This window comes from Numenius arquata, chromosome Z (genome assembly GCF_964106895.1).
Source record: "Numenius arquata chromosome Z, bNumArq3.hap1.1, whole genome shotgun sequence".
In the NCBI taxonomy this organism is placed as follows: domain Eukaryota; kingdom Metazoa; phylum Chordata; class Aves; order Charadriiformes; family Scolopacidae; genus Numenius; species Numenius arquata.
Window position 1 is genome coordinate 64,806,752 of NC_133616.1, and position 25,926 is coordinate 64,832,677.

Genomic DNA, 25,926 nt, shown 5'->3' on the forward strand with positions numbered 1-25,926 from the left:
AAGAGGCTTCATGCTTCTCTCCAAAGCCTGTGAAGTTCAAAATGCGGAGGGTGAAGCAAAGCCCGACCGAGAGGAAGCCGACTACCTCAGGCGCAACTGCGGGACACGCCAAGGAGGGGGAGAACAGTGTTAAGGAGCGGTGGGGAGCTGAGGGGGCGGAGGGAGAGGTGAAGGGGCGCCTCAGTGCCGTGTTGTGCCTCGCCTCAGCAGCGACAGCGCCCGCTCTCCCGCCTGCCACCGCTGGAAGCCGCGGCCTGGACGCGTTCCGGCACCAACCGGCTACCAGCTGTGCCCGAGATGGCGGCGCAATGACCGGCGTGACACACTGTGACGTAGCGTGCCGCCGCAGCACCCATTGGCTACCTCCCGCGATCACCTGAGGGGGGTGTCCCTTTCCCCTCAGCAGCTCTCCAGCTGATTGGCTCGCCGCGTTAGGCCCGGGAGCTCCCGGCGCCAGGCGATTGGTGGAGGTGGCTGCCGCTCCGCCGCCTCCCCGCCCCGCTCCCCTCCGGGCGGGTGCCCGGCAGCTCCGCCCCTCCCCACCGCCGCCGCACCACCGTGGTTCGGGCCCCGCCGCGTCGGGATGAGCCGCGTTTCTCCATGGAGACCAAACGGGCCGAGATCCCCAGCAGCGTCTTGGACGACCTCTGCAGGTACCCGCCGCGTGGCGGCGTTCCCAGGATCGTCTCACGTCCCCCAGTTACCCCCGGCGGCGGCCTGTCCCCCCCACCCTTCCCTGTGCTGCCCGTTGCCGGGGGCGGGATGGCCGCCGTCTCCCCACCCTGCCCCCCTTTCCCGTGGCGTGGGGCCTTGAAGCTCTGGCGGGACTCCGAGGGGGGAGCGAGGGACGGGGCGGTGTGCGTAGCCTCGCAGGGGCCGGGAAGCGGAAGGAAGGGGCTCGGTGCGGCCTCCCCCCCGCCATACCCGTGTGGGGCTGCACCCGCCCCCCTCACGGCTTCCCGGCCCGAGGCGCCGCCCCCCCAGTGGAAGCGGGCCCGGCGGGGCGCGAAGGGTGCCCGCCGGCCCTGCGCTCCTCTGGGCAGAGCCCCGTGTAGGGCCGCACCGGCGGCGGGGAAGAAGCCGAGTGCGGAAGAAACGGCGGAACATCGTTAGTGGGGTTTTTCCTTACGGTATTCGGCAGCTGTCGCTGCTCGGCCGGGGGACGTGAAACCGCGCTGGCGGCGTGTGCGCGGGTGCAAGAGGAGTTAGAAGCGTTCCGGTTGACGCGACGGGTGTAGTGATGAGTGGATGTGGAACTTTGCCCTTCGGAAGCCTGGTTTCGTTTAGAAGGCGGGGGGCAGGGGGTTCCTTAGCACTGCTGACTTACCGCTGCTGGAAGAGAAGTGTTCCAGGGAGACAGAAAAGGAGGTACCAAGGGAATTCCCTGAACCTGTCCTCTTCCCGCTTCTTGGTCCTTTCATAGTGAAATGGTTATCTTTGCTTATCCTAAAGGCTACACCTTTAAATTTTCATAAAACATGGGTTCCCTTTTCTTGGGGAGGGGGAAGGCTTTTCTTCCACTTATGATAACAACCTCTGATCGTTTGTGGTGTAGCCCTTTGGACTCTTTATCAACCCCAGAATTCGATGCCCCGAAGTAGTTGTGATATTTGACATGAAGAAATCCTTCTGTCTTACCATCTCAAAAGGACTCCTGAAGTATTTGTCTACAAGAGGGAAAGGTTACTAGAGACAAAGGGGGTAGTCCACTTACTGGAATTACTGTTTTCAAATGAGTGAAAATGCTTAGAAGTGAGAATAGTACAGGAAGCTAGAACTGCTTCTCTCAGTAGAGTTTTTGTCATATATCTATTGCAAGAGTCAGAGTTTGCAATGCACAAGTAAATTTTCGATTTTCTAAGTCTGACCTCTGAGGCATATTTGAGTTTCATCATGTCTCCTTTGGGCTCCCTACAGAGAGGTGGGACTTCTCTTTTAGATGCCTGCTCATAGGTGAAGCGAGGTTTAAGACTTCTTCAGAAAATCCAGAGGGGAATCACAGTGCTTACAAATAGCCTATTAGTGTCACTCCTGGGGGGCACATGAGTAATCAGATCTTACATTGTTAAAGGATCAGTCTTACTGTCTTACTGTGTTCCTCTGAGCTGCTGTCGTCTTCTACCTTTGAAATGGTGTTTTGTCTTATAATTGTATGAATGTAGTTGAGTGGCTTTAATTAAAAAAGAAAAAAAAAAAAGGCTTAGAATGGTAGATCAGGGGCTTTTAGTTACCATCTGTCTCTCTCTTCATCTTTTCCTAATTCACCTTGTTGACTTTCGTTAGTGATAGCAGATCAACCCTGCTTCAAATACGTTGCCTTGCTTGGACATGGACAGAACAACTGAAAGAAGCAGAGGGGTCAGGCTTTCCTGTGGGAAAGAGAGACAGAATTCTGGTGTGCACTAGAGGAGTGACAGGGCCTAATAGCCCTTGGCTCAAGGGAGAAAATAAGTGGAAGTTCAGTGGTGATGTACTTCAGGTGTTTGGCTATAAATGGGTTATTAAAATATCTGTCACTTCCTACATTCTTCAATCTATATATGATATTAGTGGAAACTTTAGTATAAAAAGCCAAGCAATTTTTCATACTCAGTTATTGAGAAGATTCTAAATATTTTCTAGCCCAACCTATACTTCGTTTTTCTTTCTGGTTTGTTTTTTTGTTTGTTTGTTTCTTTTTTAAATTCTGTCAGCAAATAAACCTCAATACTCAAGTAATTATAATTTCAGTATAACAGTTTAGGAAAGTTACAAGACTCATAGAAATTCTTTAGAATCTTCTTATATGAAATATACCAGTTTGAGCTGCAAATCTAAATAAGTGTTAGTGAATTTTTAGGAGATGGCAAGAATTCACGTAACTTTTGCTAAGCTAAACAGTGAAATAAATCTAATTTCAAGTCAAGCTTGCCAAGTAGCTTGAGATTTTTCTTTAGTGTTTGCTTTTTTTTTTTTTTTACTGTACTTGAAAACCAAAAAGCTAATTTAAAGCTTAGGTGTCAGCAAAACAGAACTCTTGGTTTTATTTATATCCTGAGAGTGCTAGAATATCTGTCAGACTTCTACACTTTGTCTTTGGGCAAGAATATTTTCTTTTGTCCTGAAGCAAAAGGTCTGGGTTCCCTGCAGAAAACTCTCAGTTGTTAAAAGTTTGTGTACATAGGAGGTACAATCATCAGTACTTCTTACAGAATCAGTGAGAATGCAGTATCTGCCATTTTACCTCCTATTTTCTTATGACAGAAAGGTGATGGTGGGCTGGTGCTAATTCTGTCCACATTATGCATTGCTGAATTAAAATGTGTTTGGATTTTACTTTAAATTGAATCACTTTCTTTAAGTTCCTCACAGGGACTCCTGTCTGGGCAGAGACTCAGGGAGGTTCCACACAGAGGCTACTCAAAGAGGCTCATGTGTAGGTCCTCAGATCACTTGCAGCTGTTCCAACTAATTCAGCCAATTAGTCTATCTAATAATTTCACTGTTTGGGGCAGCTACAGCTGTTCTAATGCCTGCAGGTAATTCCCACAGCAGTTGCTAGCTCCGAAGTCATATAAAAGTGCTTTAGCTGGTATCTTAATTTCGTGTGCCTTGAGGGGAGGGTGTGGTGGTTCTGTTTTTTTTTTTTTATTTGTTTTTGTTGAGCCTGATGGATTAAAAAAACCCCATGAAGTACTGCTGGGTAACCTCTACCACATCAATAATTTTATTTTTGCAATCGTGAGTTAAAGCTTCCAAGTTTTTAAGTATGGTGCAGAATGACTGGATTTCTTTTTATAGTAATTAATTTTGATCTTAAGTTGACAAATACTGTTCAATTGTATAGTTAATGGGGCTAAGAGTCCACATTTTTGTTGTCTGTAGTCACTTAACTTGAGTTTTGAAATAGGTGAACTTCTAGGAGGGTCTGGATTGTGTTCTTACAGTGGGTTTGTGGGTTGATGTTACTTTTACAAGGTTTCGCTTGCAGTATTTGTGTGATCATGTATTTTGCTAGGGTAAATTTGGCTATTTAGTAGCAACTGTAGCATTCAACATCAAATTAAGTTTTTAATTGGACAAGGGAAGTTTGGTGTACCTATTTCTTCTGTGGGGAAAAAAAAAACCCAAACCCTACAGCCTCAATGCGTACTTGTGGATGTTCTCTCTGACATTAACCTTAGTATTTTTCCATGCTGTGAGCAGTGGAATATCTAATAATTTCATACAGGTTATAGCTAAGCTTAAATGTAGACTTTTTAATTTATATTACTAAAAATTCTCTTACATGTTGGCTTTATTAAATCAAGTACATCGGGTGAAGGGCTCTCAGGCCCTGGGCTTCGTGTGTCCTGTGGAGCTCAACATATAAAGTTAACTGCTGTAATGGGTATACTCAGAGTCAAACATTCATAGCTGACTTCACAGAATCTAATATTGAAATTATACAGCACTGAAAACTGTACTAGAGAATCAGTATAAGCTATCTCTTAAAAAAAAAAAAAAAAAAGCCACAAGCCAAAACCAACCAAAACCCAAAACAAATCCCACAACTTTTTCCAAGACTGTAAAATAACAAGCAGGCTTTTATATTAATCTGTAGAGATCTATATGAGAATTGAATGTAAGTGATAATGGTGGTGGTGGTTATTGTTAAATGCTTTCATTGCAAAACCATTCTCCTAAGGATAACAAAAATAACACTAAAAACAGTAGCTTGGTGCACTTTCACTTAATGTTTGGGGTTTTTTTTTTTGGTTCGTTTGATTTGTGTTTTTTTTTGTGTGGGGTTTTTTTTGTTTGTTTGTTTGGTTTTTTTTTTTTTTTCTTTTTTTTTTTCCCAAGCTGTCTCAGTTTTTCCCTGCTGGTGAAGTAAATTTAGAGACTTCTTCACTTAGAACTTGTATTCAGGGATTAAAATGTTACACCTCTGTACTTATTCAGAGAGTGAAATGCTACTTGCTAGCACATGAAAACAAGCTGAAAGCTAAAGCCAGGTACATAATGTCTTCAAGCATGTGTTGAGTTCCTAGGCTGTTTTAGATCACACAGTGCCAGGATACAGTTTGTTCTTGTTCTGGTAAGTTGTTGTGTGTTTTAAGCTTCAGTTGTAGGACCACTCTGACCCAGCGTGTTAAATAACAAGTCACAGGTATCCAGGTCATTCTTCTGGTCATACTGTATTGTGTTAATGAGTTGTTCTTTACTGAATAAATAGTGGAGGTACATAGTCTTAATGTAGGTTTTGGGACTTCTTGGTGCCGTCTTTCTCCTATAAGCAAGTGCTGTTACTCCATTTTTTTACTTCAGGACTGTGGTGGGTTACCTCAGCCAGCATCCAGATGCCCACCCAGCCACTCACTCCCCGTCTTCAACAGCATGGGAGGAGAAAATAGGATGGAAAAGCTTGTGGCTCAGGATGAGACAGGAAGGTTGCTTACCAGTTACCATCATGGGCAAACCAGACTCGACTTGGGGAAAATTAATTTAGTTTGTTGCCAGCTGAAATGGATTTGGATGGAAAGAAACAAAGACAAAAACTGTAACAACCATATTTCCCAGGTTCAACTTCACCCCATCATTCCCGACTCCTCTACCTCCTCGCCCTTGAGCAGTGCAGGGAGGTAGAGATGGGTCAGTCCATAACACTTTGTCTCTGCCTCTCCTTCCTCCTTATGCTTTGCCCCTCCTCCAGTGTGAGGTCTGTCCCTTGGGCTGAAGTTCCTTCAGGAATTGTTCATCTGCTGCGACATGGGATCCCCCACAGGCTGCAGCATGAACATATTCTCTGCCATGGAGCACCTCCTCTCCCTCCTCCTTCTTTGACCTTGGCATTTGTGTGGCTGTTTCATACTCTTTTTTCTATTTTCCTCTGTCTGACTTTTTTATCCTTCCTTAAATACACTTTCCTAGAGGTGCCACCATCTTGGCTGCTGGCTTCAGCTGTGTCTGTTGGAGCCAGCTGTGTCCAGTACAGGGCAGCCCTGGCTTCTTCTGAATGGAGGCCACCCTTGCAGCCCCTGGCTGTCAGCTCCTGGGCACCTGCACCAAGTACAACCTAGAGATGCCTGTTGTGAGCACTTCAGTCACTCTAAGTAACTTAGGAGCTAGGTTTTTGATTAATAAGTAGTGTTCTAATTGGCTTTATTCTTGTTACTCTAAGCTTAATGCTGGCATGTTCTTCCTCCTTTTTGGTACTAAATCTACATATTGTGTCTTCAGATTTATGTTCGGCTGCAGTGCTGGGGCAACATCATCAACTAGTTATAAAGTAGACTTATTTTTTTACCTTTAACCTATAGTAACAGTATATGTAAGAGCTATTTTCATCAGTAATAGAGCCTTCAAAAAGAAAGAAGTAGTTGGGGGGTGGTATTGCCAACTGAAAATTGGCAAGTAGGAAAATACTGCTGTTGAAGCGAATAAGGCTATTTATATAAGGGAGAGTGTCTGCTTCTTTAAGGGTATCTGGTCAATGAACTTTTTCCATTTGAAAACAGGATAATAAGAAAAGGAGGAAACCATAAACAGAAGGGACACAAACCTGAGGGAGGAACGATAAGGGAGGCGGTGATGAGAACCAAACCTGGCCACAAATTGATAAGGGGGTGTGGGAACATTCATCCCAGCAACTTTATCTGAGTGGGGACCTGGTCATGGGAAACTAAGGGAAAAAGGTGGAAATCAGAAACAAGAATATACAGACACAGACCTAAGAAAACAAAAGTGGAGACAATGACAAGAAACAAACCTGCCAGTCAAGCTAATTGATGGGCTATGACAAAACCACGGGCACTATTTCCAGGACGATCAGCCTGTAAACCAGGAGCATCCCACACACCGGGCTGGGAGAGGTGTGGCAGGGAGAAAGCGAAAGAAAGGGGTATAAGAGGGGGCATGGTTGTGTATAAAGCTGGGATGGTCAGTACGCTTGTCTGGCTGAGCCTTTCACCTCAGTGCCACGGTCTGACCTACCTTATTAAATTTTTTCTTAACTTTCTGTCTGCATAATCTCACTCTCTACCCCATGTACATTTGTGCTGCAACGATGGATTGTCAGCTACTGCGGTGGGGGGGGTATCGGTGCCAGCTACTCACATGGGTGAGGGTCTCGGCTTCCAGCCGCTGGGGTGGGAACGGTGAGTGTCCTGAAGACCAGCTACTGCTGGGGGACTGTGTGAGTGAGGTGAGTGAGGGGCAGAGCGCTGGTGGCTGGAGCAGGACTTTGGGTCGCAGCCCATGTGCCTGGTGCCAGCTGCTGGGCTGGTAGGGGGTGTCTTCTCTTCCCCAAACCTGTTGTGCGCTCACTAGCAAACTTCAAGCTGGACCAGCTGGTGAGGCAAGGACCAGGCATAGCTCTGCTGCTACTTAGGGGACCTATGGATGTGCATGTACTTGTGAACCTGGAGAGTGTCAAGCGTGCTCCTGCACTAGCACTTCTGCGTCTGCCAGATGAAGAACAGAAGGGGACTTGGCTCTCTGTGCCGGTGTTTTGTGTGAGTCCTGTATGTAGGTGCTATTGAAGGCAGCACTCTGTCTGTGGCAGCCTGTGTGACCAGCTGTGTTCGCGTGTGTGTGTCCGTCCGTCTGTCCCTGGGATACATGCTGGGCTTTCCTACTGGTTGAACCTGCCAAAGGCAAAGTGGCAGCCGTGTCCTGCAGCCTGGGCAGAGACCCTGGTGCATGGGGCTGGGCTCCAGCTGCCAGGCAAGAGGCATTCCTTGGCCAGAGTGGCTGGGCCAGGCAACCACTTTGAGATCCCTTAACAATTTATACTTATCAAATATTTAAATAAAGATGTCTTAAGCATTGTTTCTGCCAATGATATTGCATGCTTTTGGAATGTAGCTGGTGGTACTCAGGAGCTGAATGTAAAAGATCTCTGACAAATGGTTTAGGTTTAATGAGATGGGTGATCTTACATTTCTAAAAAGAAAATTCTGTTGTTCTGGATCTTACAAGTTAAGTAGATAAGTAAAGCTTCTGCTTAAGTAAAATAAGCTATCACACAGTGCTACTTACGCTTACATCTCTGTGACTCTATATTTGTATGCCAGTATCTGAGCTAAAGCATCAAGTAGACTTGCAGAATAAACCAATTGTCCATGTTCTATTTCAGACTGAGAAAATTAAGCGGATTGAATTTAAAAATCTACATAAATCATTAGTTTACTGTTGTTTTAAGTGAAAATGCATAGGCACGTTTAACTTGCGTCCAGAAAAAAACACATTGACTTCTGTTATCAGAGGTTGCAGATGTTCTTCACTGGACATGTAAAAATGCTTTCATTCTTGTAGTATAGCGATTTAGGTAAGATTTCTTTTTTCCTATTTTCACAGCAGTTAATTTACTTAGTTTACTGTAATTGACTTTTGTGAAAGAACATCACTATTCATTTTCTTTCTTGACTTTAGAAGCTGTATTTTACTTTGATGTGAAAATCTTTCACTGTCCAAACTGGTCTGTTGCTCTTTGCTAATGGATTAGGAATTCCACTATTGCAATGCATTTTTGTTGTTAGATTTATATAAAGCAATAGATTTGGCTAATCTTACTCTTCTTTCTTTCCTGGCAGCCGATTTATTTTGCACATTCCAAGTGAAGAGAGAGACAATGCAATCAGAGTATGTTTTCAGATTGAACTTGCCCATTGGTTTTATTTGGACTTCTACATGCAAAACACACCAGGATTACCTCAGTGTGGGATAAGAGACTTTGCTAAAGCTGATATCCTTTTATTACTGTGATTGTTTTCGGTCTCAGTGGATAAAGTACAAACAGAGTATTGTTAGCGAAATTTCATACTTGCAACAGGATAATGTCAGTTCATGTGTTAGTGATTAGAAGTTAGTATTGCTAGTAGGTATGTGATTTTACCTGTTCATTGTGTCCATAATTTTTTGGCATCCACAAAAGAGATGTTTCTCAGACTACTCAAGAACTATAGCAAACAGGTAATTTATGATCTTTGAGGATTTTTCCTCACGGTTGCACTTTGGGAGACTAGGGGAGTTTCAAAGATAAGCTGTCAGAGCTCTCCATGATGTTTTGTCTCCTTAATTTAATCCCTTTCCAAGTAAACAGTGACATAAACGTTACCGTAGCTGAAGGTGGTATGTGTTCCCCCATGGGCAGTGGTGTGCGTTTGTGAGAAGTACTGGCAGTTGCTTCTAGAAACAGTTCTGTAGGCAGTTGGGAGAGGATGTGTTTTTACTGAATTCATACGGTTGGCCTCTGTTTTGTTTTATTGCTTACAAGGGCCGCTGGAACATACACTGTCTAGTCCTTGCTGGAGAAAAACTTGTGACTTTGATCTAGCAAGTGTTTTATTTTAACCTTTTCTCTCATGTTCTTGGTGTGGGGTTGGAGTATTGCTTTTAACTGTCAGGATAATATTATCTGTGGCTTCACTACACAATATACTTCTCTGTTAGTTTGATAACAGAGACTTACTTTGAAAAGCTACAGCTTTTGTTTTAACAATAAACTGTTAAAATATGATAATTTTCTGTTTCTTGTTATTATGCAGCTATTTTTTAATTTTATTTTAGGTATGTTTTTAATTGTATTTTCAGACCAACAGAATTCTTACAGTAATTGTAGGCAGTGCAGGAAAAATACAATATAATATATATTATTTATTCATGACATCTGTCCCTCTCCAGCTCACATTTGCCAGAAATGTTAGCTCTGCTGCAGTGTTGTATTTTTAAGCATTCTGCTATGGATTAATTTTTATTGGTAGTATAACTTTGTATGTAATATATAATATTAATACTTTTATTAAGGACGTACAGATTTGCTTTCAGAGTTTTAGAGTTATAAAGGTTGTTCATGTTTTCTCCGCATGGTGAGTTTTGGTAAAGTGTATTAGAATTTAGAACTCTGTAACTTGATGCCATTAAAAATATTTTTTTTTTCCATAGTAAATATGCAAGTACAGATTCTGTATTGTAGTCTTAACAAATGACTGTGGGAAAAATTTATCTCCACTTACATCAAGGATGAGATGAAACTGTATTTTTGTCAGTCTCACTTCAAAATGAAAAAAACGTGTTTAAGAATAATGCATATTCAAAATAACTGTTATGTGGTTACTTTTTCTTCAAAATTAGGGAAGACCTTCCTTCAAACAAGCAGCCTTGTACCATCTTTTTATTTTCTTTTTTTTTTTTTTTTCAGTTGGCTTGGAATTGCCGAGTAACTTGATGCTTTCTGATCTTCAGAATTTGACAATGGATTAGTCATAATATTTTTTTACTTCCAAGAGAATATGTCTTGAAAGCACTTACGGGAAGGAGTGTGGTGGTTGTAAATGTTGAATGGGTGTCTTTTGTATGTGGATGCTTATGTGGATGTAACTGGATGCTTATGTTTATCGTCCTTAACATGCTGTGTACTCTTCAATCACTGCCCTTTTTTACTGCCTCAAGGTGAAGATGTGCAAAAGGTTTTAGACGAGTGGAAAGAATACAAAATGGGAGTGCCAACCTATGGTGCAATTATTCTCGATGAGACACTTGAAAATGTAAGGACAGAAATAGTTGTGAAGGGCTAGAGGGAAAGATGTCTGCAGAAGTAATCTCTTTATTGTTTACATTTTTCCATCGCGGGGAGAGGGGGGAGGGGGCTGGGGAGTGGGAGGGGGGAGGGAGGCAGGGACGGATGGACGGGGTTGGGGAAAGTGCTTCAGATTCACAAAGACCTGACAGTTTCTTGACATTGTTGGGTGTGTACAGAAATATAATATGGGAGACAGTAAACACACTTCCACTTGCTTTCCTACTCAGTTTTGGTTTTTGGGTTTTTTTTTTTAGAGTTGCATGATCCCATAAAAAAATTTGCAGTTCTTGTTTGAACACAGAAAACCTAACCTTCATCCAGGCTAAAGCTGTTTTTTCTGGAGAAGCAGGGGACAGTAAAGACAAAGGCATTTAATAGAAATTGGTTAGAATAGTGGGGTTCTGAAAGTTGGATTCTCTTGGATTTTGCAGGTTCTTTTGGTTCAGGGCTATTTGGCAAAGTCTGGTTGGGGATTTCCAAAAGGGAAAGTAAATAAAGAAGAGGCTCCTCATGACTGTGCTGCTAGAGAGGTAAGTTATATTTGATTCCCTTAAATTTAAGCTAAAGAAATGAAATTTTTCTGAGCACAGGAGATAAGTAAAATGTTGTTTCATCTAACGTAATATCTTTTTATTGAAATCAGGTAAATAGTCTGTTTTTGCAGGGGGCTTCTGCTGGTAGCTTTTAGTGCTTTTCTGAGTTCCCGAGTGATAATCAAGGGTCTGGTTATATAATTTAGAATCACCGTTCTGTGTTTTTAATTATTTTGTACTAACTTGCTAAGTTAAGTGAGTACTCCTTTTATATTTCTCTGCTGAACTTCTCTGCTGAAAAGTTTACTTTTAAGTATTATTTTTGTTGCTTGGGAAATCTTAGGTATTTTGCGGCTTTTGGAATATTAATTTCAAGGGCCATGATAACTCTAAAAATGTAGAAGAATGGGAATTTAGCCTATGTACTAAGGGTTATGTACTAATTTAGGCTATGTAAAGAGGCTAAACAGTTGAGTTGGAGGCTGTAGAGGATTGCGTAGAAATTGTGAAGAGCTTTACTTTTCTATTTTTCAGTGGTGCAGGAACAAAGATCAATGTATGTGGCAAATAAAACCTGAAAAAGAAAATAATCTGTGGGATTTATTTCTGCTGGAGACCTATATATATGTATATAGTGAAGCTGTACGTTAAAAATAGCCTGTAAAAGAGTATTGCTGGTATAAACTCAAATGTTCATGTAATATAATACATCCAGAATTTTGGAAAGGAAAAATTAAGATTAGGGAAAGTACTAAAATGCCTTAGTTTTCTTAATGGTTGGATGGAATCAGTATTTAAAAATGATGGATTTTTTAAAAAAATATACATGTCAAAGATCCATGAATGAAAAATTTTTTCTTTCTGATTCCCTGATGGTGCTGTCCACAGCACTCTTATATTTAATGTGGACTTGGAAAAGCAAAATGAGGTGTTTAAATTTTAACATTGCAGTGTCATGCGATAGAAATGTGAAATATGCTTTCATGTTAGCAGTTACTGATTTCTGAGCGTAGAACATTATTTATATAGTATCAAATGACTCGCCAAAGAGTGAAACACCTGAGCTACAGATGCAGTGGGCTGTAATTGCAGAACTCAAGGGCTGGGGAAGGATGAGTAGAGACTTAATAAGGTTAACTTGATTATTCAATGCATGTCTCTTTCCCCCTACCCCATAGGGCTTGTTCAGTTAAACTTTTATTCATCATGTTCTTTTAGGGTTGGTCTAAAGGACTGAACTGAAGGGAGAGGAGACCATAAAAATATATGGACCACAACACAGTGGCTAGGACAAACTAGGCGTAACTGCTACAGGAAGGAATGACGTGAAGTATGCCTTCCTCTTTACTTCAAGTTATGAAGCAAAAGCATTAAAGTGGGCACAGTTATACCAGGAAAAAAAAAATCTTTTGGTAGTGTTTTGAATTTGGAAAATTGATTTGGATTACACCAGTGAACAACGCTGTTGCTATGATCTTTTTCCAGCAGGGTAGATTGTGCGTAAACTGGCAAATTCTTCAGGGCTTACATGTAGCCAGGAATTGGGATGTCTGTAATAATTGTGCATAAATCTTTTAACTGCTTTTACTGGAGCCAACACATGTCTAAAACCATAAACTGCATCTGTATAAGGTCTGATTATAGAGGTCTTCACTGGGCTGTGCCTATGCAGTGCAGTGGTATTTCAGAACTTGATGAGGGCAAAACCATACTAAATGGATGATTCTCTTGGTAAGAGCAATTTCTACAATGAATTCACTTAAATAATCTGGAAAGATCATTTGGGAAGGGAAAACATGGGTGTTAGTAGTAAGAGTAAGTATGAAGGAAAAGCATCTCTTTTAATTGAGACAGTGTGTGGTGGTGGGGTTTTGTTTGTTTCTTTTTTGGTTTGTTTTGGTTGTTTTTTCCCCCCTAAACTCTGCCGTTCTTAAAGTAGTTAGATGGGAAGATGGCTTGCTTTTTATTTTGATACAAGAGGAGTTGTACGTGCTAATTCGAAGACTAACTGGTCAATTATTTGCTTTGTATTAAACACTTTGGGTTTTTTTGTATTTGTGCTTAATTTTTCTGCATTTTTAAAAATTGAACTTAGAACCATTTTGCTGATAACAATATATACAATGGTATCTTGCATAACATATTTTGAGTATTTTCTGCTATTATCATTTTTATGTAGCTACTTTGTTTTATTTTTCATTATACATACCCACAGGAGATCGGGGTTGAAATGAGGTTTTATTGAAGATTCTGTCCCTCTTTTTAATTATAAATCTGGTCTTTAAAAAATTTAACTGTGGACTTCTGCCTTGGGACTATTGGCAGTGGGGCTTAATAGCCCTGGGGTTAGTATACAGTTCTATGAGTGATTGTTGACATGCTTGTCCACTGTCTGGGCAGAAATATTTTGGACAGTGGTATCAATCCTTCATGTTTTCCAAGTACTTGTAGGTTTTTTGGAGATTTCAAAGACTAGGAAGTTTCTGAAAATGAGTATTTCCTTAGCAAGCTTAGAGACATGATTTGATTTAAGTTATTAGGTGTGTTTGACGTGAATATTTTTATATTATAAACCTTGTATATTTGAGAATGTTGTCAAAAGTAAATATTTCAAAGTAAGGCTTTGAGCAACCTGGTCTAGCTGAAAGATGTCCCTGCTCATGGCCAGGAGGGTTGAAGTAGATGACCTTTGAATGTCCCTTGCAACCCAAAGCGCTCTGTGAATCTATGATCCTTCATTGCAAGACTATAAAATATGCAAAGAGAATGTTCTTTTAAAATATCATTGTTTTTCTAGTAATCTCCAGCAGATACAACACTCCTGTTTTTTTCCTTTGGTGTAGCTGATAATGCAGTTTTAAGCTTGTTTGTCAGTGTGAATGTGTGGTTTGAATTTGGTAGTAAAAGTTTTGCTACCCTATTGCTGGGTTTTGTTGTGAACATAAAAATGTTTATACCTATAGGGGGGGTAGAGGGTTCATGAAGTAGAAGGATTGTTGAAAGAGAAGAAAAATTGAGGCGCAAGTAAACCTTGCTAGAATTTGAAGATGTCTTTACTCCCCAAATAGTAGATCCTGTGAATAAGACTTTTCCATGCATCCAGCAGCATGCAGCTAGAGACTCCCCATCCATATTAATAAATTGCTACATGAGGGTGTAATAGAGTTGTTTCAACTTTTATTGCAGGTCTGTCTGTCTTAGAGAAGTGTAAAGCTCTTTTTCTATTATTGAGCATATACCTATGTGTAAAGGCTTGTTTTTCCCAGCAGTGACCTGCTTTCATGGATAGATCTGAAAAATACTCCTTCCTTCCCTTGTGATGATGGGTTCTGAAAGGATAAATCTGAATACACGCACTGATTTCACTTATGTGCTTCTCAGGTGTTTGAAGAAACCGGCTTTGACATAAAAGATTATATCTGCAAAGAAGAATACATCGAGCTGCGAATTAATGATCAATTAGCACGATTGTACATCATTCCAGGAGTTCCCAAGAACACAAAATTCAACCCCAAAACGAGGAGGGAAATTCGGGTATGTGTTACCTTGTTTGAATCTATAGAAACCTTGTTGTGGAGCTTGATTTTTAAAGCTAATGTTCTGTAAAATAATGAAACTACCAAGAATGTTGAATACCTCAAATACGAGGTGCAAATGGCATCTCTGCACTGTAGGGTCTTGTCAACTTCTTGCAGTTCTACTGCAAAGACTGATTCTTGACCATCTGTCTGATGCTTCCATTCATCATGAAAACAACATTAGAGCATACTGTCAAACTGTAATTCTCCCCTTCTTTTCTCTTAGCTGGTATATGTGTTAATCATTTCATGTTATTCTCAGTTATAACCACATATGTAACTATATATTCTTCTGAAGATGTAATTATTAATTAATGATATAAAAAGACTACATATTGGAAGGAGAAACTAAGGATTGTGTTCTCTTTTTCATGGGTAGTACTATCCAGACTTAGAGAGTAGTGTATTTTACAGAGGAGGTTGGGAAGGGGACAGAAAATGGGAACTATTTTGGATGGTTTGTGTACCACTAGGCTTTTTAAAAGTATTGTGAAAGGGAGAAGCAGAGACTCAGGTCATAGACTTGTTGGAAGCTTTGTCCCTGATAACCCGTGATCTTTGAAGTTTAAATATCTTCCTTGTATCGCAGTTCAGTTTAAGACAGCTATCCCTGTATTTTCATGCAGGTGGTGCCACTGAACAGGGCTTCTTGCTTTCTAAATAGGAAAAGGTACTTGTAGTTGCCTAGGCAGGAGTCTCTTAGATCTCTACTGCAAGAAATTGTTTTTCAAAATATGAAGTAAAAGGTGATGAACTTTGAGGGTTTTTAAAATGTATGGTAAATACCCCCCTTTGTATAGCAGCAACCATCTGTATGGGCGGTCATAGAGTTATGATGACAGATTTTGTCTCCCTGCTGAAGCACTGTCTTCATCTGAATACAAGCAGGCACGCCATTTTTGTATTCCCTGTAGAACTATATTGAAAACCTGTACAGTTTTTAACTTCTTTCCATAATATGCATCTTATCTGAACCTGGGGTTTTGGGTCCAGGTTCTACAATAGAAAAGCTCATGTGGGTTCTTTTACACTGTACATACTCATAATTCCTGATTTCGTTCCCATTCTGCAAAGTATACAGGTTACAGTTAAAACTATAGTGTATAAATTATAGCACAAATCCTATCCTTTACACATGTTTTTTTCTTTTGTAACAAAAACTCAAACTTACTCTGTGAGCTAAATTCCCTTCTTTCTGATGATTTTTGAACTAGCATTGCTGGTCTAGTTTTGATGGCATTTTAAATAGAAATAGCAAGAATAGTAGTGGCTTTGAAAATTATTTAAAGACTCTATTTATGGCATTCAGTGTGTGGTGGTTTGATTGGCTGGTTTTTGAAACCCTTTATTCAGAATTTAGTTGCTGGGTAATACCTCTCATGTTTTAGGTGCTGTATCTTGCAATGAGTATGTGCTGTACCATCTCTTACTCTGTAGTTGCAGTCAGAAGAATGACCCCATTGTTAAATAACCTTTTGTGAAAAACCCTGTTGAAGTCTGTTAATTAAAGTTTTCCCTTATCATTTTTTAATTAAGAGAAATAATTGTGTTTGATACACATTTGTAACATTCTGTAAGGCTACAGTAGTGGGTATTTTGATTTTTATTTCTTGTTTTTCTAGAATATTGAGTGGTTTTCCATCGACAAATTACCATGCCACAGAAATGACATGACCCCAAAGTCCAAGCTGGGTTTGGCACCTAATAAATTCTTTATGGCAATTCCCTTCATCAGGTATGTTTGAGATGAAGCAGATGCTACGCAAGTGCCTTTCAGACAACTTTAATTTCTTTAGATTTGTTTTAGTAAGTAGATCCTGTTGCACATCTCTGCGTTCACAGGCCATTGAGGGAATGGATTTCCCGAAGGAATGGAGATTCCACAGATAGTGACAATGGATGTTCATCTACGGGGAGCACGTCCTCTAGGCCCAACTTGGAAAAAGCTAGGTAAGAACCAGGTCAGTTTAACACCTCTATATCCTTTCTATAAAACACTGATCATACAAAGCTTCTTGTTCTTTCTCTTTCTCCAAGTATTTGTGTTCCAGTAATAGAATGGATTAATAAAAAAAATTAAAAAAAGCAGGCATATGTCATAGAGCGGTAAGTAGGATGAGAAGTTAATGTCATGATACACTTTTTTTTGGTAAATTCTCACGTGTCAGAAGTGAGATAATTTCATGAGTCCTGTCTATGGGAATCCAAAAAAGCACAAGCTAAACCAAGTAGGTGACTTTCATTGCTTCCAGTTAAATGCTTTTGACACTTCCACAAAGGAAAAATAGAACTCTTTAAAGTAGGACTGTAAAGTAGTATCAGAAGTAGCTAGCTAGATAAAACCTGTGGAGATCAGTAGGGTAGTAACTGCTGCTGGCATTTAATTCAGTTGAGCTAAAAGCAGTAGAGCAAATTTTAAAACCTGATCCCAAAGAGAAGGCTGTGCTCCAGTAATTGGGGCCCGGTCAGCACCAACAGTAACAACAACAGGACAAATGTTGATACGGACCTAGTCTGCTGCCTGTGCAGAACATAGGTTTCCTACCAGCAGGCAAAACAAAGTTGGGTGAATGCAGTGGGTGTTATTACAGTTTCCACACTAGGTTTCTTAAGCTTGTCTTCCAGGTTGTTCTCAAAAAGCAGAAAATTCTTTCATATTTATGTGCTGCTATCAATAGGTTTGCTATCAAGTTGTGTTGTGAACTCTGTGTTTTCCTGTACTAGATCCAAACTTCGCTGTAGTCAGCAGGTGTTTACAGATGGCTCTTCAGGAGAGCAGTGGGTGAAGCCAAAACAGCCACAGAAGCCATATAATCATCCTGAGATGTCGGAAGTTTTGAAAATAAAGGTAGGTTGTCTCTTAGGCAACCATATATACATCTGGGCTATTCAAGACAGATGTCTTTGTTGATAAGGATTCCTCTCTGGAATGAAAATACTGGATTTATCACCATAACATGCAAAAAAAAAAAAACAATGGAAAAAATAATCTTGGGGATTCTCAAATTTATCTGACATTAGAGGTGGTGGATATCAGGTGGTAGTTGTGTTGTTTCAGGTATAGATAGCAATTACTACTCAGCATTTTGGTGTTCTCCATGTACCATTTTGAAATACTTTGGGTACTACTAGTATCTACGCATCAGTGTATGGTAACTCACTGAACTGACTTTATTGTTTAACAGTGCAAGAGAGACAGAGCAACAGCTGATGACTGTTTGTAACTTGAATGTATGTTTGGTTAATTTCAGTGTGCTTCAGTTTGTGTATAAAAGATTTCCTTTACCTGTTTTGAGGTTATTTTGAGGAATGTTTTAACTAATAAGTTGGAAGTGTCAGTGCAGTGATGTTCAATATTGCCATTTAAACTCTTCTCTTTACTACATTTTGGACTTAATGGCAGAGTCAGAACTTGAGGAGCAATGGCAGAAAGCAGCATCAAGACACTTCCACCCAAAAGAAGCGAACAAACGGAGTCCACACTCAACCAGTTAAGCAAAACCATACCTTGGTAAGAAACATGCAGTGGCTGTCTTATTAACTGGTTCCAGTAATACTTAACAAATGGCCAGGCCAATGTCCTTCTGAAAGAAAATAGAGTGCATATCTATGAAAAGTATATTTGATCAGAATATTTGGTACGTGTTTGTAGAAATAGGACATTTCTTACCTTTTATGCATATACACCTATAGACAAGGCATACTAAACTTGCAAGTTTGCAGTTTGGAAGCAAGTCTTGTTTTAGCAGCTGAAAATCTGTCAGCTCTTTCAGTAGACGATCTCGCAGCTTTCCAGATTCTTGTCAAGTAATAGCCTACTATAGTATTGTCATGGTTTTGACTGGATTGACCAATGAGAATGACAGATGGCCCCTCCCTCCCCCGTCTAAGGAAAAGAGAGGAGAGGAGGAGATAAAAGAGATTTATGAGTTTAGAAAAAACTGAACTACTTTAATAAGAATATTAATGAAATAATAAATAATAAGACGAAAATAAAAAAAAAGGGAAAGAAAAAAAAGTATACAGTATATATAAAACTGTATCAAGCTCCCAGGACGATCATCACATCACCAGCAGGCACAAGGAAAAGTCCTAGACTGGACTTGGTGATGGACAGGAGCTGGATTCTGGATCTGGAGTCAGGAATGCTCGAATCGGGATCAAAGGCAGACAAACAGATGGGGTCCTCCTTGGACGTCGGCCATTGAAGAAAGAGAGTTGACCCTTTGATCCCTCAGCTTTTATACTGAGCATGGTGCAGATGGGATGGAATACCCTGCTGGTCAGTTTTGGGTCACCTGTCCTGTCCCTTCCTCCCCACAGGTGTGACAGAGGGGCAAATAACAAAGTTACTTGACCTTGGTTGTTCTAGCAATAAGTATAAGCAAGGGCCTCTCTGCATACCATTCCTTGGTATAATCAAGTCTTATCACTGTGAGAGTGAACAGTTTCTGAACAATATGCTGTTAATTTCAGAGTTTAGTTAGTTAGAAGAGGCCCAGCTAAAAAAGTAAAATTACTGAACAGAAAATTAGTTCTGTTTTACCTCAAACCAGGACAAGTATATCATAGTAAGTCAGTGTAGTACACGTCTGATTTATTCATCTATGATGTATTATTGTAAGCATGGAGTATTGTTATGCAACAATTGGGTACAAAGTGGTAATGCATATGTTTATTACTTCCTTTCTCTAGCAAAAATGTTGAGATGCAAACTTGACTTGCATGCCAGAATCTCATATAAGTTTTTAATCGTACAGTAGAACTACAGCAGTTGGTAAATTCCAATAGGACAGTCTTGGTTTGTCACTTTTTCCCTTGCAGTAACAAATTGTCTTTGTCTCCATATTTCTGCTGGCTGGGAGAAGGCTCACTGAGATCTCTCTCTTTAATATAATATCTTTTTGACCCCTTTCCTCCCTCCCTCCCTCCCTCCATTCTTTATGGCTCTCCAATTCTGCTTTGCTGGCTCTTGTGCAGCAGTGAGCCCCAGTTCTCCATGAATGCAGTTCAGCTGGCTTGTCCAGGCTTTAGTTTTTCTTGTTTGCTGGCTGTAAGCTAGATTCTTCATGTTACAGCTCATGATTTTTACCTTCTCTCTGTTTTTTATGTGAAAGTGAAGAAACCATAAACTCTCATCCTGTAAAATTCTCACTGTAGCAAGAAATGGTTAGTTGTGTTTGGGTCTGAGAGTAGAATGAAAAGTCGAAGAACTGACTGCCCAGAAATTTGGCTGTATAGAAAAAACTGTAATGGGAATGTGTGGGATCTTGGTGGAAACAAGTGGAACTGTTAATACTCCACAGTTACTTTTTAGGCTCTTTACAGAGTTTGCAAAATACTTCTGTGGTGTTTCATTTGCATTTTCATGATTGTCTGTCTTTTGAAGTTTAAATATTTTATGTCCCAGTGATAATTTTCTAATAAAATTTGTAGGCCAGGGAACTCTTAATTCACAAAGACAGCAAAGGGCTATACTTTTCTCTGTATTTGTGTACTGACAGCAGCCTACCTGGGGTTAAAACTTAACTCTTGCAGAGTTCTAAGTTTGTGTCTCTAATGCATGCTAATTTAATTGGCAGTAGCAACATATTTGCAAACACATTCCCCTTGCTTTTCGGAACAAGTTGATTAAAGAATGGTCTTACGCATTTGCACACCATCCACACCATCATATGCAAGACCTTTCCAGCTTAAAACATTTAGAAAGCACTCAAAATTTTCTCCCTAAAAGCCTGCATTTTAAACATGGTTTGTAAACTGTTAGAAGGTTGCATGCTTCTGAAAGATTTGTGGACTTGAAGCATGCTTACTAGATAAAGTAACATGACAGAATTCATGCTGTGTTATAAGTTAAATCATTCACAATCAGGAGGTATATCAAAGCAAATATAACCAGCATACCTTTTCGCTGATGCTTAAGCTATAACCCTAATAAATAGAATGCCATTTCTTTATGAAGTGTGTAATGTATGGTCATTCTCTTAACCAGAAATGTGAAAAAAGACTTAATACGAGAAGACTTCAAGATAACTTTGAAACAGGCAAGTGCAGTCTGAATTTTCATCCACTGTTACGCGTTACAGGCTGAAGGAACCTGAATAATGATGGTTGAGGGTTTTTTCCATTTTAACCAAATGTTATTGAGCCATATTTTTCTAAGGCAATCTGAGTTAATTGTTTTTTTTACTTGGTTAACTTCACGAGCAGCTTCATGCTGGTTTGCAGTTCTTCTCCTTAATTGTCAAGACTGTCAGATTATACCAGGTGGCTGAGGAAAAAGTAACTGAAAGCTGGTTTAGGAAAATAGCATCTGAATCAACACAATGCTGGTAACTTGAGTGTTGGTTCAAGGCTTCTTGTCCTGTTAGTAATAAGATGCAGTTGATGTTGGACTACTCTGGAGAGTGTACACAGTTCTTTACTTACTGCTCAGAAAATAGGGCCGTATTTCTTTCCTCCTTATAAAGACATGACTTGCAAAACAGCACCTGTGGGTAAAATTAGCTATTGAAAGTGTTCCCAGATTGCCATGACTTAAGATTTGTTCTAGCCACTAGATGACTTGTAAATATGGCTGAGTTCCTTTCATCTGTTATGACTAGGCATACAGGTTTTGTCATAAATATTAAGTGAATATACATTTGAGGTATGACTTTGTGCTGTTATTGATACTCTTATTGATAACTGTTTAAAATTTGTTTTGTGCTTTTTTTTCTCTTTAAGCAGATGCAGCATATGAGATGTGTTGCTCCAGTGAAGACCCACTGCCAGAACATGTAGAGGGACATTCTGTGGCATGCAATGGCCATTACAAATTTGCTTTCTCATCAAGAGCTTTCTTGAGTTTCAAGTTTGACCATGATGCCATAATGAAAAATTTTGACCTCTGACAGCAAAATTATTAGGAGCAAAAATCAGACTTGCCTGTTGCAAATGAGGGGGTTTCTTATCCAGCCTTACTCTTTCTCAGGACTTTTTTGTTTTGTTTTGTTTGATTGATTTCTAAATGCAATGCAGGGACTGACTGACGGTTTGGAAGGGTTTGTTCTTTTTGCAGTATGGGAGTGGCATAGTCAAGTGTTGCACTTTAAATGCAGTATAGCCTTTGTCCACAAAAGTACAAAGTACCTTTCCAGTGTTCAGTTCACTTGTTCCTAGCTGTGCGTTAGAGGGCATTTTTTAATCTTTGGTTGTTGTTTTTTGTTTTGTGTTTGGTTTTTTTTTTACTTGCTGTGTGTTTTATAGAATGTCATTGACTTTTTTTAACTGTTAGCATATACCAGCTTGCTAAACTTTTAACTGCTCTGATGTAAATTATTGGATTTGTTAGTCATTATTGTGTAGTACATTGCAATATTATGGCAGTGGCAATGAAACTGATTCTCAGAGGACTCCTCTGTGCTAGTGATTTTGAAACCAAGTTGCACATTTCAAACTTAGCCTCAGCCTGTCATCCTTTCTCTGCCCTGGTTGCTTGCCCAAAGTATCTTCCCTCTTCCACCCTGACAGTTTCTGTTGGCTGGCAGTCAGTAGTACCTGGAGTCAAATCTATAGTATGTTGACTTCTTGTACCTACTCTGCCTCTGTCTCCAGTAAGGATACACGAACTGGGTAGAATTTAGCCATACAAAGTGTCTAGCTTCAACTCTTATGCACTGTCCCCAGCTGGGTAAGAAGTTGGAAAGTTTTGTGTCAGCCCAGTTGCAGCTGCTTTCAAAACAGAAAAGCTTAAACTTTGTGAGAGGTTACTTGTGTAGAATTTATACTGAATGTAAATAAGCCTCTGTAGATCTCGCTGAGGAGGAAGGCAGGTGCATGGATAATAGAGTCATTGTGTGACACTAAATGGCTTAATCGGGCTTGCAATAACTATTCTAAGGGTGTCCAGTATCGTATTCTGTGCTGTTGTCCTCAGATCTCTTGTGTAGTGTATGCTCTGTATATATCCAGTAGTATTGAATTGCACTTGCAGTTAGCATTTAAATGATGTAGCCTCAGTTGTTTTCAGCTACAACACTTTCAAATATCAATGATGGGGGGGACACACCAAAAAACCAGTAAGAGTTGAGGTGACAAACTGTTAAATCACCTTCATGATTCAAGTTACGGGGTTTTGAACATGTGCTTTGCAGCTGAGAGAAATGCACTGAAATAATTTGTCACAGCAGCTTGTGGTAGCAAGCTTGTTGTCCCAGATTTTAAAATAGACTTTTCTCTAAAATAAAGGTGAGTAATTGGTAACATCATAGGTTGAATGAACTACGCCCTTGTCTCATCACAGTGTATGCTCATGCACTGAGTCTTTATGCAACTCGTGTCATCCAAAACCAAAATCCTGGTCTTCCTTCAACCACCCTACTTCATCCATCCTACCTGATCTGTTACCTAGTGCTTTTCCTCAGAAATAGCTTTAGAATTATCTCCTGGTTTATTTGCCTGTCTGGCACCAGGTGATATGGGATTCTAATGCTGTAATAATCTTGGTGATAGGAATGCTGGGCTTCTGTATGAGTCAACAGGAGAAACAGACTGCAGCATTTCCTCCATCTGGAGGACAAGAGTCTTGAGGGCCTTGTCTTTCAAGACCAAATTGTGAAATAGCTCAATCTAGCTTTGTCTCACTTTGTTTAAAAAAAAAAAAAAAAAAGTGTTAAAAAAAAAAAGTATCCAAAGGCTGTTCAAAACAGTACATGGCAAAGAACAGTAATTGAGAAGGTGGGATAATGCTGGAGGAGGTTATGTTATTCAGCTTCAGGTGAAAACTAATCTTTAGTTACTTCTTTAGTGCAAGTAGTTGATTTCCCAGCAAAAGTGCCTTTACTCATGGTGAGGCAGAAGTTTGTATTCATATCCTGAGGCTGCTACTGCCTGTGGAGTTCACAAGACTCTCCTAAGGCATGATTAAATATCAGGCTGTGGAAATCTTTAATAAGTAAGTTGACTTTTCAGATAAATTACAGTTATATTTCATGTAGTGCTCTGTGAAATAAAGGGGATATTGATGAAGCAGTGAACTTGGAGCTTCTGCCAATTGTTTGGGAAATCATGTCCCAGACAGAGGAAATCTTCAGCACGAAGCAAGTGTGTCCTATGAATAGGAGTTGCTGGCTGCCCTCTGTATTCACTGGGTCATTTTTTTCTTCTTAGTGAAAGGTTGGTCTTAAGAGGAATTGGTTGCTTCATTAAGCAACCCAAAGTGGGGCTTATACATATGTCATGATTTTAGTAAATCTAGCCTTAATGTGAGTTGCAAATAAATGTGATAAATATGCAATAACTTACTTCTTTGTAAAGGGTACTGTTTCTTGTAGTAGCATTGCTTTTTGCTTTCTCAGTAAGGTTTCTAAAACAATGTAAGTGTGGTGGCATGTGATCTACCTTACCGGTTCTGTCATGCCCTGCACTGTGAACATTTTTTTATTGTTTACTATTATGTTCTTATTTCACCATCCTTTTATAATTAAGTATATTTCTAAGTTTAGAAGTACAGTTTACATTATGTTCTGTAAAACAGTGAAGAAATAACAAGTGAGATATAGAATTTAGTTCTGTGATTTTTTATTTTATCGGAGCTAGACACAGTAACTGCATGTCAGACTCGAGAGCTGATGTCAAGATACTTGAAAAACAAACATTTCTCAATTTGAGAGTGCTTGCCTGTAAGGGGTTAATCAGATCATGAATGGTCATTCAGTGTTCTTGAAATTAAAGAACTCGTGGAATAAACAAATGTTTAACAAAAAAACCCTACAAATGTGTGGGTGCTGGGAATCTAGTAGTAGTTTGCAGTTTTTGTTATACATAAACTCCCTGCTTTAGCATGAGATTTTTAGCATCTCTCCTTCACAGAATGCTCTAAACTTTGAACTCGAACTGAAGAGTGATCTGCCTAATTGAATGACATATATTCTGTGCTGAAATGCTATTAACTTCAACTCCTCAATGTGCATGCATGATTTTTAAAGTAGCTGTGTCTTACATAGTTTGAAGTCTGGAAACAGTGGTACTGGGAAGAAGAGGGGAAATAGCTTTATTTATTGCACAATCAAAGTATTTTTTTAACACAATGTAAATTCTTTAGACCAAACTTGCATAAATAGTTTCTAATAAAACGTTGGGTCTAGTCACTGTTCCAGGCTTCTGTGCTGTGCTCCAACCTTCCTGATTTAATTTGGTGATTTGAGAAAATTCTGACTGTGTTTTTTCCTTCACCTACCTGTGGCTGTTAAGAATGTAACAGCTCCTTTTAAAAAGAAGGCAGGCTTCGGGTCTGGCTATTCCTAACAGACTTGCTCTCAGATTGTAATTTCAGATAAGAAATTATTTTTTCCAGCTTTTACTTACTGCTTTTACTTACTGCTTTTACTTACTGCTTTTACTTACTGTAGTGGAGTTGCTTTTGTTGATTTGCAGTTTATAGCAGCGCTCACATCATTCTGGTGTGAAGAGCAAGAGTCTGCATTAAGAATCCAAGCTCTAATATCCTGTGGTGCAAGATGGCACTGCTGCTCCACGGGTGACTGGCTGTCCAGTTGTTGGTTCAGTGGGCTGTTTAATCCTCGGCTACCTGTTTTTTATAAATTCTGAGCAACAAGAGGTTTTTTTCTTCAGAGATAAAGTCAGGTGCCTTCATCTTTTAGATTAGGAGGTTATACTCTACATGTGTTAGGAAGCTCAAAATTATTGAGAACTGATAGAATAGCCTCTCTTGTTGATTTAAAATCTGTTTATTTACAGAAATTATGTCTTGCACTGTAAATGTTAAATAATCTGGTGCTTATACATGACATCATAATTTCAGATTGTTATTACAATATTTCAGCTTTTGAAGCAACCAAAATTATTTAAGATACGGTAAATTTCTACAAGCTAACTGAAGGTGCTTTTACAGTAAATTAGGCTTGGAAATGTCACTGCTTTTGCATAATAGGTTTTTGTTCTTATGCATTTATAGCAATAGTGTAGTTCAAGAATGCAAGTAGGCTAAATGCTAGTATTTGCACTGTTCTTAATCCTGTACATACGCACTGGTCAAGGCAGTAGGATTTATGCTGTGTCTGCATTTCACTGTTTCAAGTAGATTGTGAACTTAAAAGGAAGACGTATGTTGATACGTAGCAATTAACTTGCCATATTCAAGATCATACAAGAGGAGGAATTCTGGATTAGTAGTACTGCGTTAAAATTCAATGCTTGGGTTTTAACTTGTCTTTTAGTTCAAAATGTTAGGTTAAGCTAGACTTAACTTATTGTATAGGTTCAGCTTTAC

The 25,926-nt window shown here is 39.7% G+C and overlaps 1 protein-coding gene across 2 annotated transcripts; it reads left to right on the plus strand.

Moving 5' to 3' along the window:
• The first annotated feature begins 510 nt into the window (after positions 1 to 510).
• On the plus strand, positions 511 to 23,286 carry DCP2 (decapping mRNA 2). 2 transcript variants are annotated; one of them, XM_074166209.1, is made up of 11 exons: positions 511 to 653; positions 8,556 to 8,707; positions 10,381 to 10,508; positions 10,975 to 11,073; positions 14,458 to 14,610; positions 16,277 to 16,389; positions 16,497 to 16,604; positions 17,379 to 17,502; positions 18,058 to 18,165; positions 20,647 to 20,698; positions 21,384 to 23,286. In XM_074166209.1, the coding sequence occupies exons 1-11, from the start codon at positions 601 to 603 to the stop codon at positions 21,545 to 21,547; spliced, it is 1,254 nt and encodes a 417-aa protein (XP_074022310.1). In that variant the 5' UTR covers positions 511 to 600; the 3' UTR covers positions 21,548 to 23,286. The 2 variants fall into 2 exon arrangements, with proteins under 2 accessions (XP_074022310.1, XP_074022311.1); XM_074166210.1 differs by lacking the exon at positions 18,058 to 18,165 and having other exon boundaries at positions 557 to 653; positions 21,384 to 21,547.
• The last annotated feature ends 2,640 nt before the right edge of the window (positions 23,287 to 25,926 follow it).

Coding starts and splice junctions, on each gene's coding strand:
- DCP2 (XM_074166209.1), top strand. CDS start 601: ATGGAGACCAAACGGGCCGAGATCCCCAGCAGCGTCTTGGACGACCTC. Junction 18,166..20,646: donor TTAAGCAAAACCATACCTTG/GTAAGAAACATG, acceptor TCTCTTAACCAG/AAATGTGAAAAAAGACTTAA. Junction 20,699..21,383: donor TCAAGATAACTTTGAAACAG/GCAAGTGCAGTC, acceptor CTCTTTAAGCAG/ATGCAGCATATGAGATGTGT.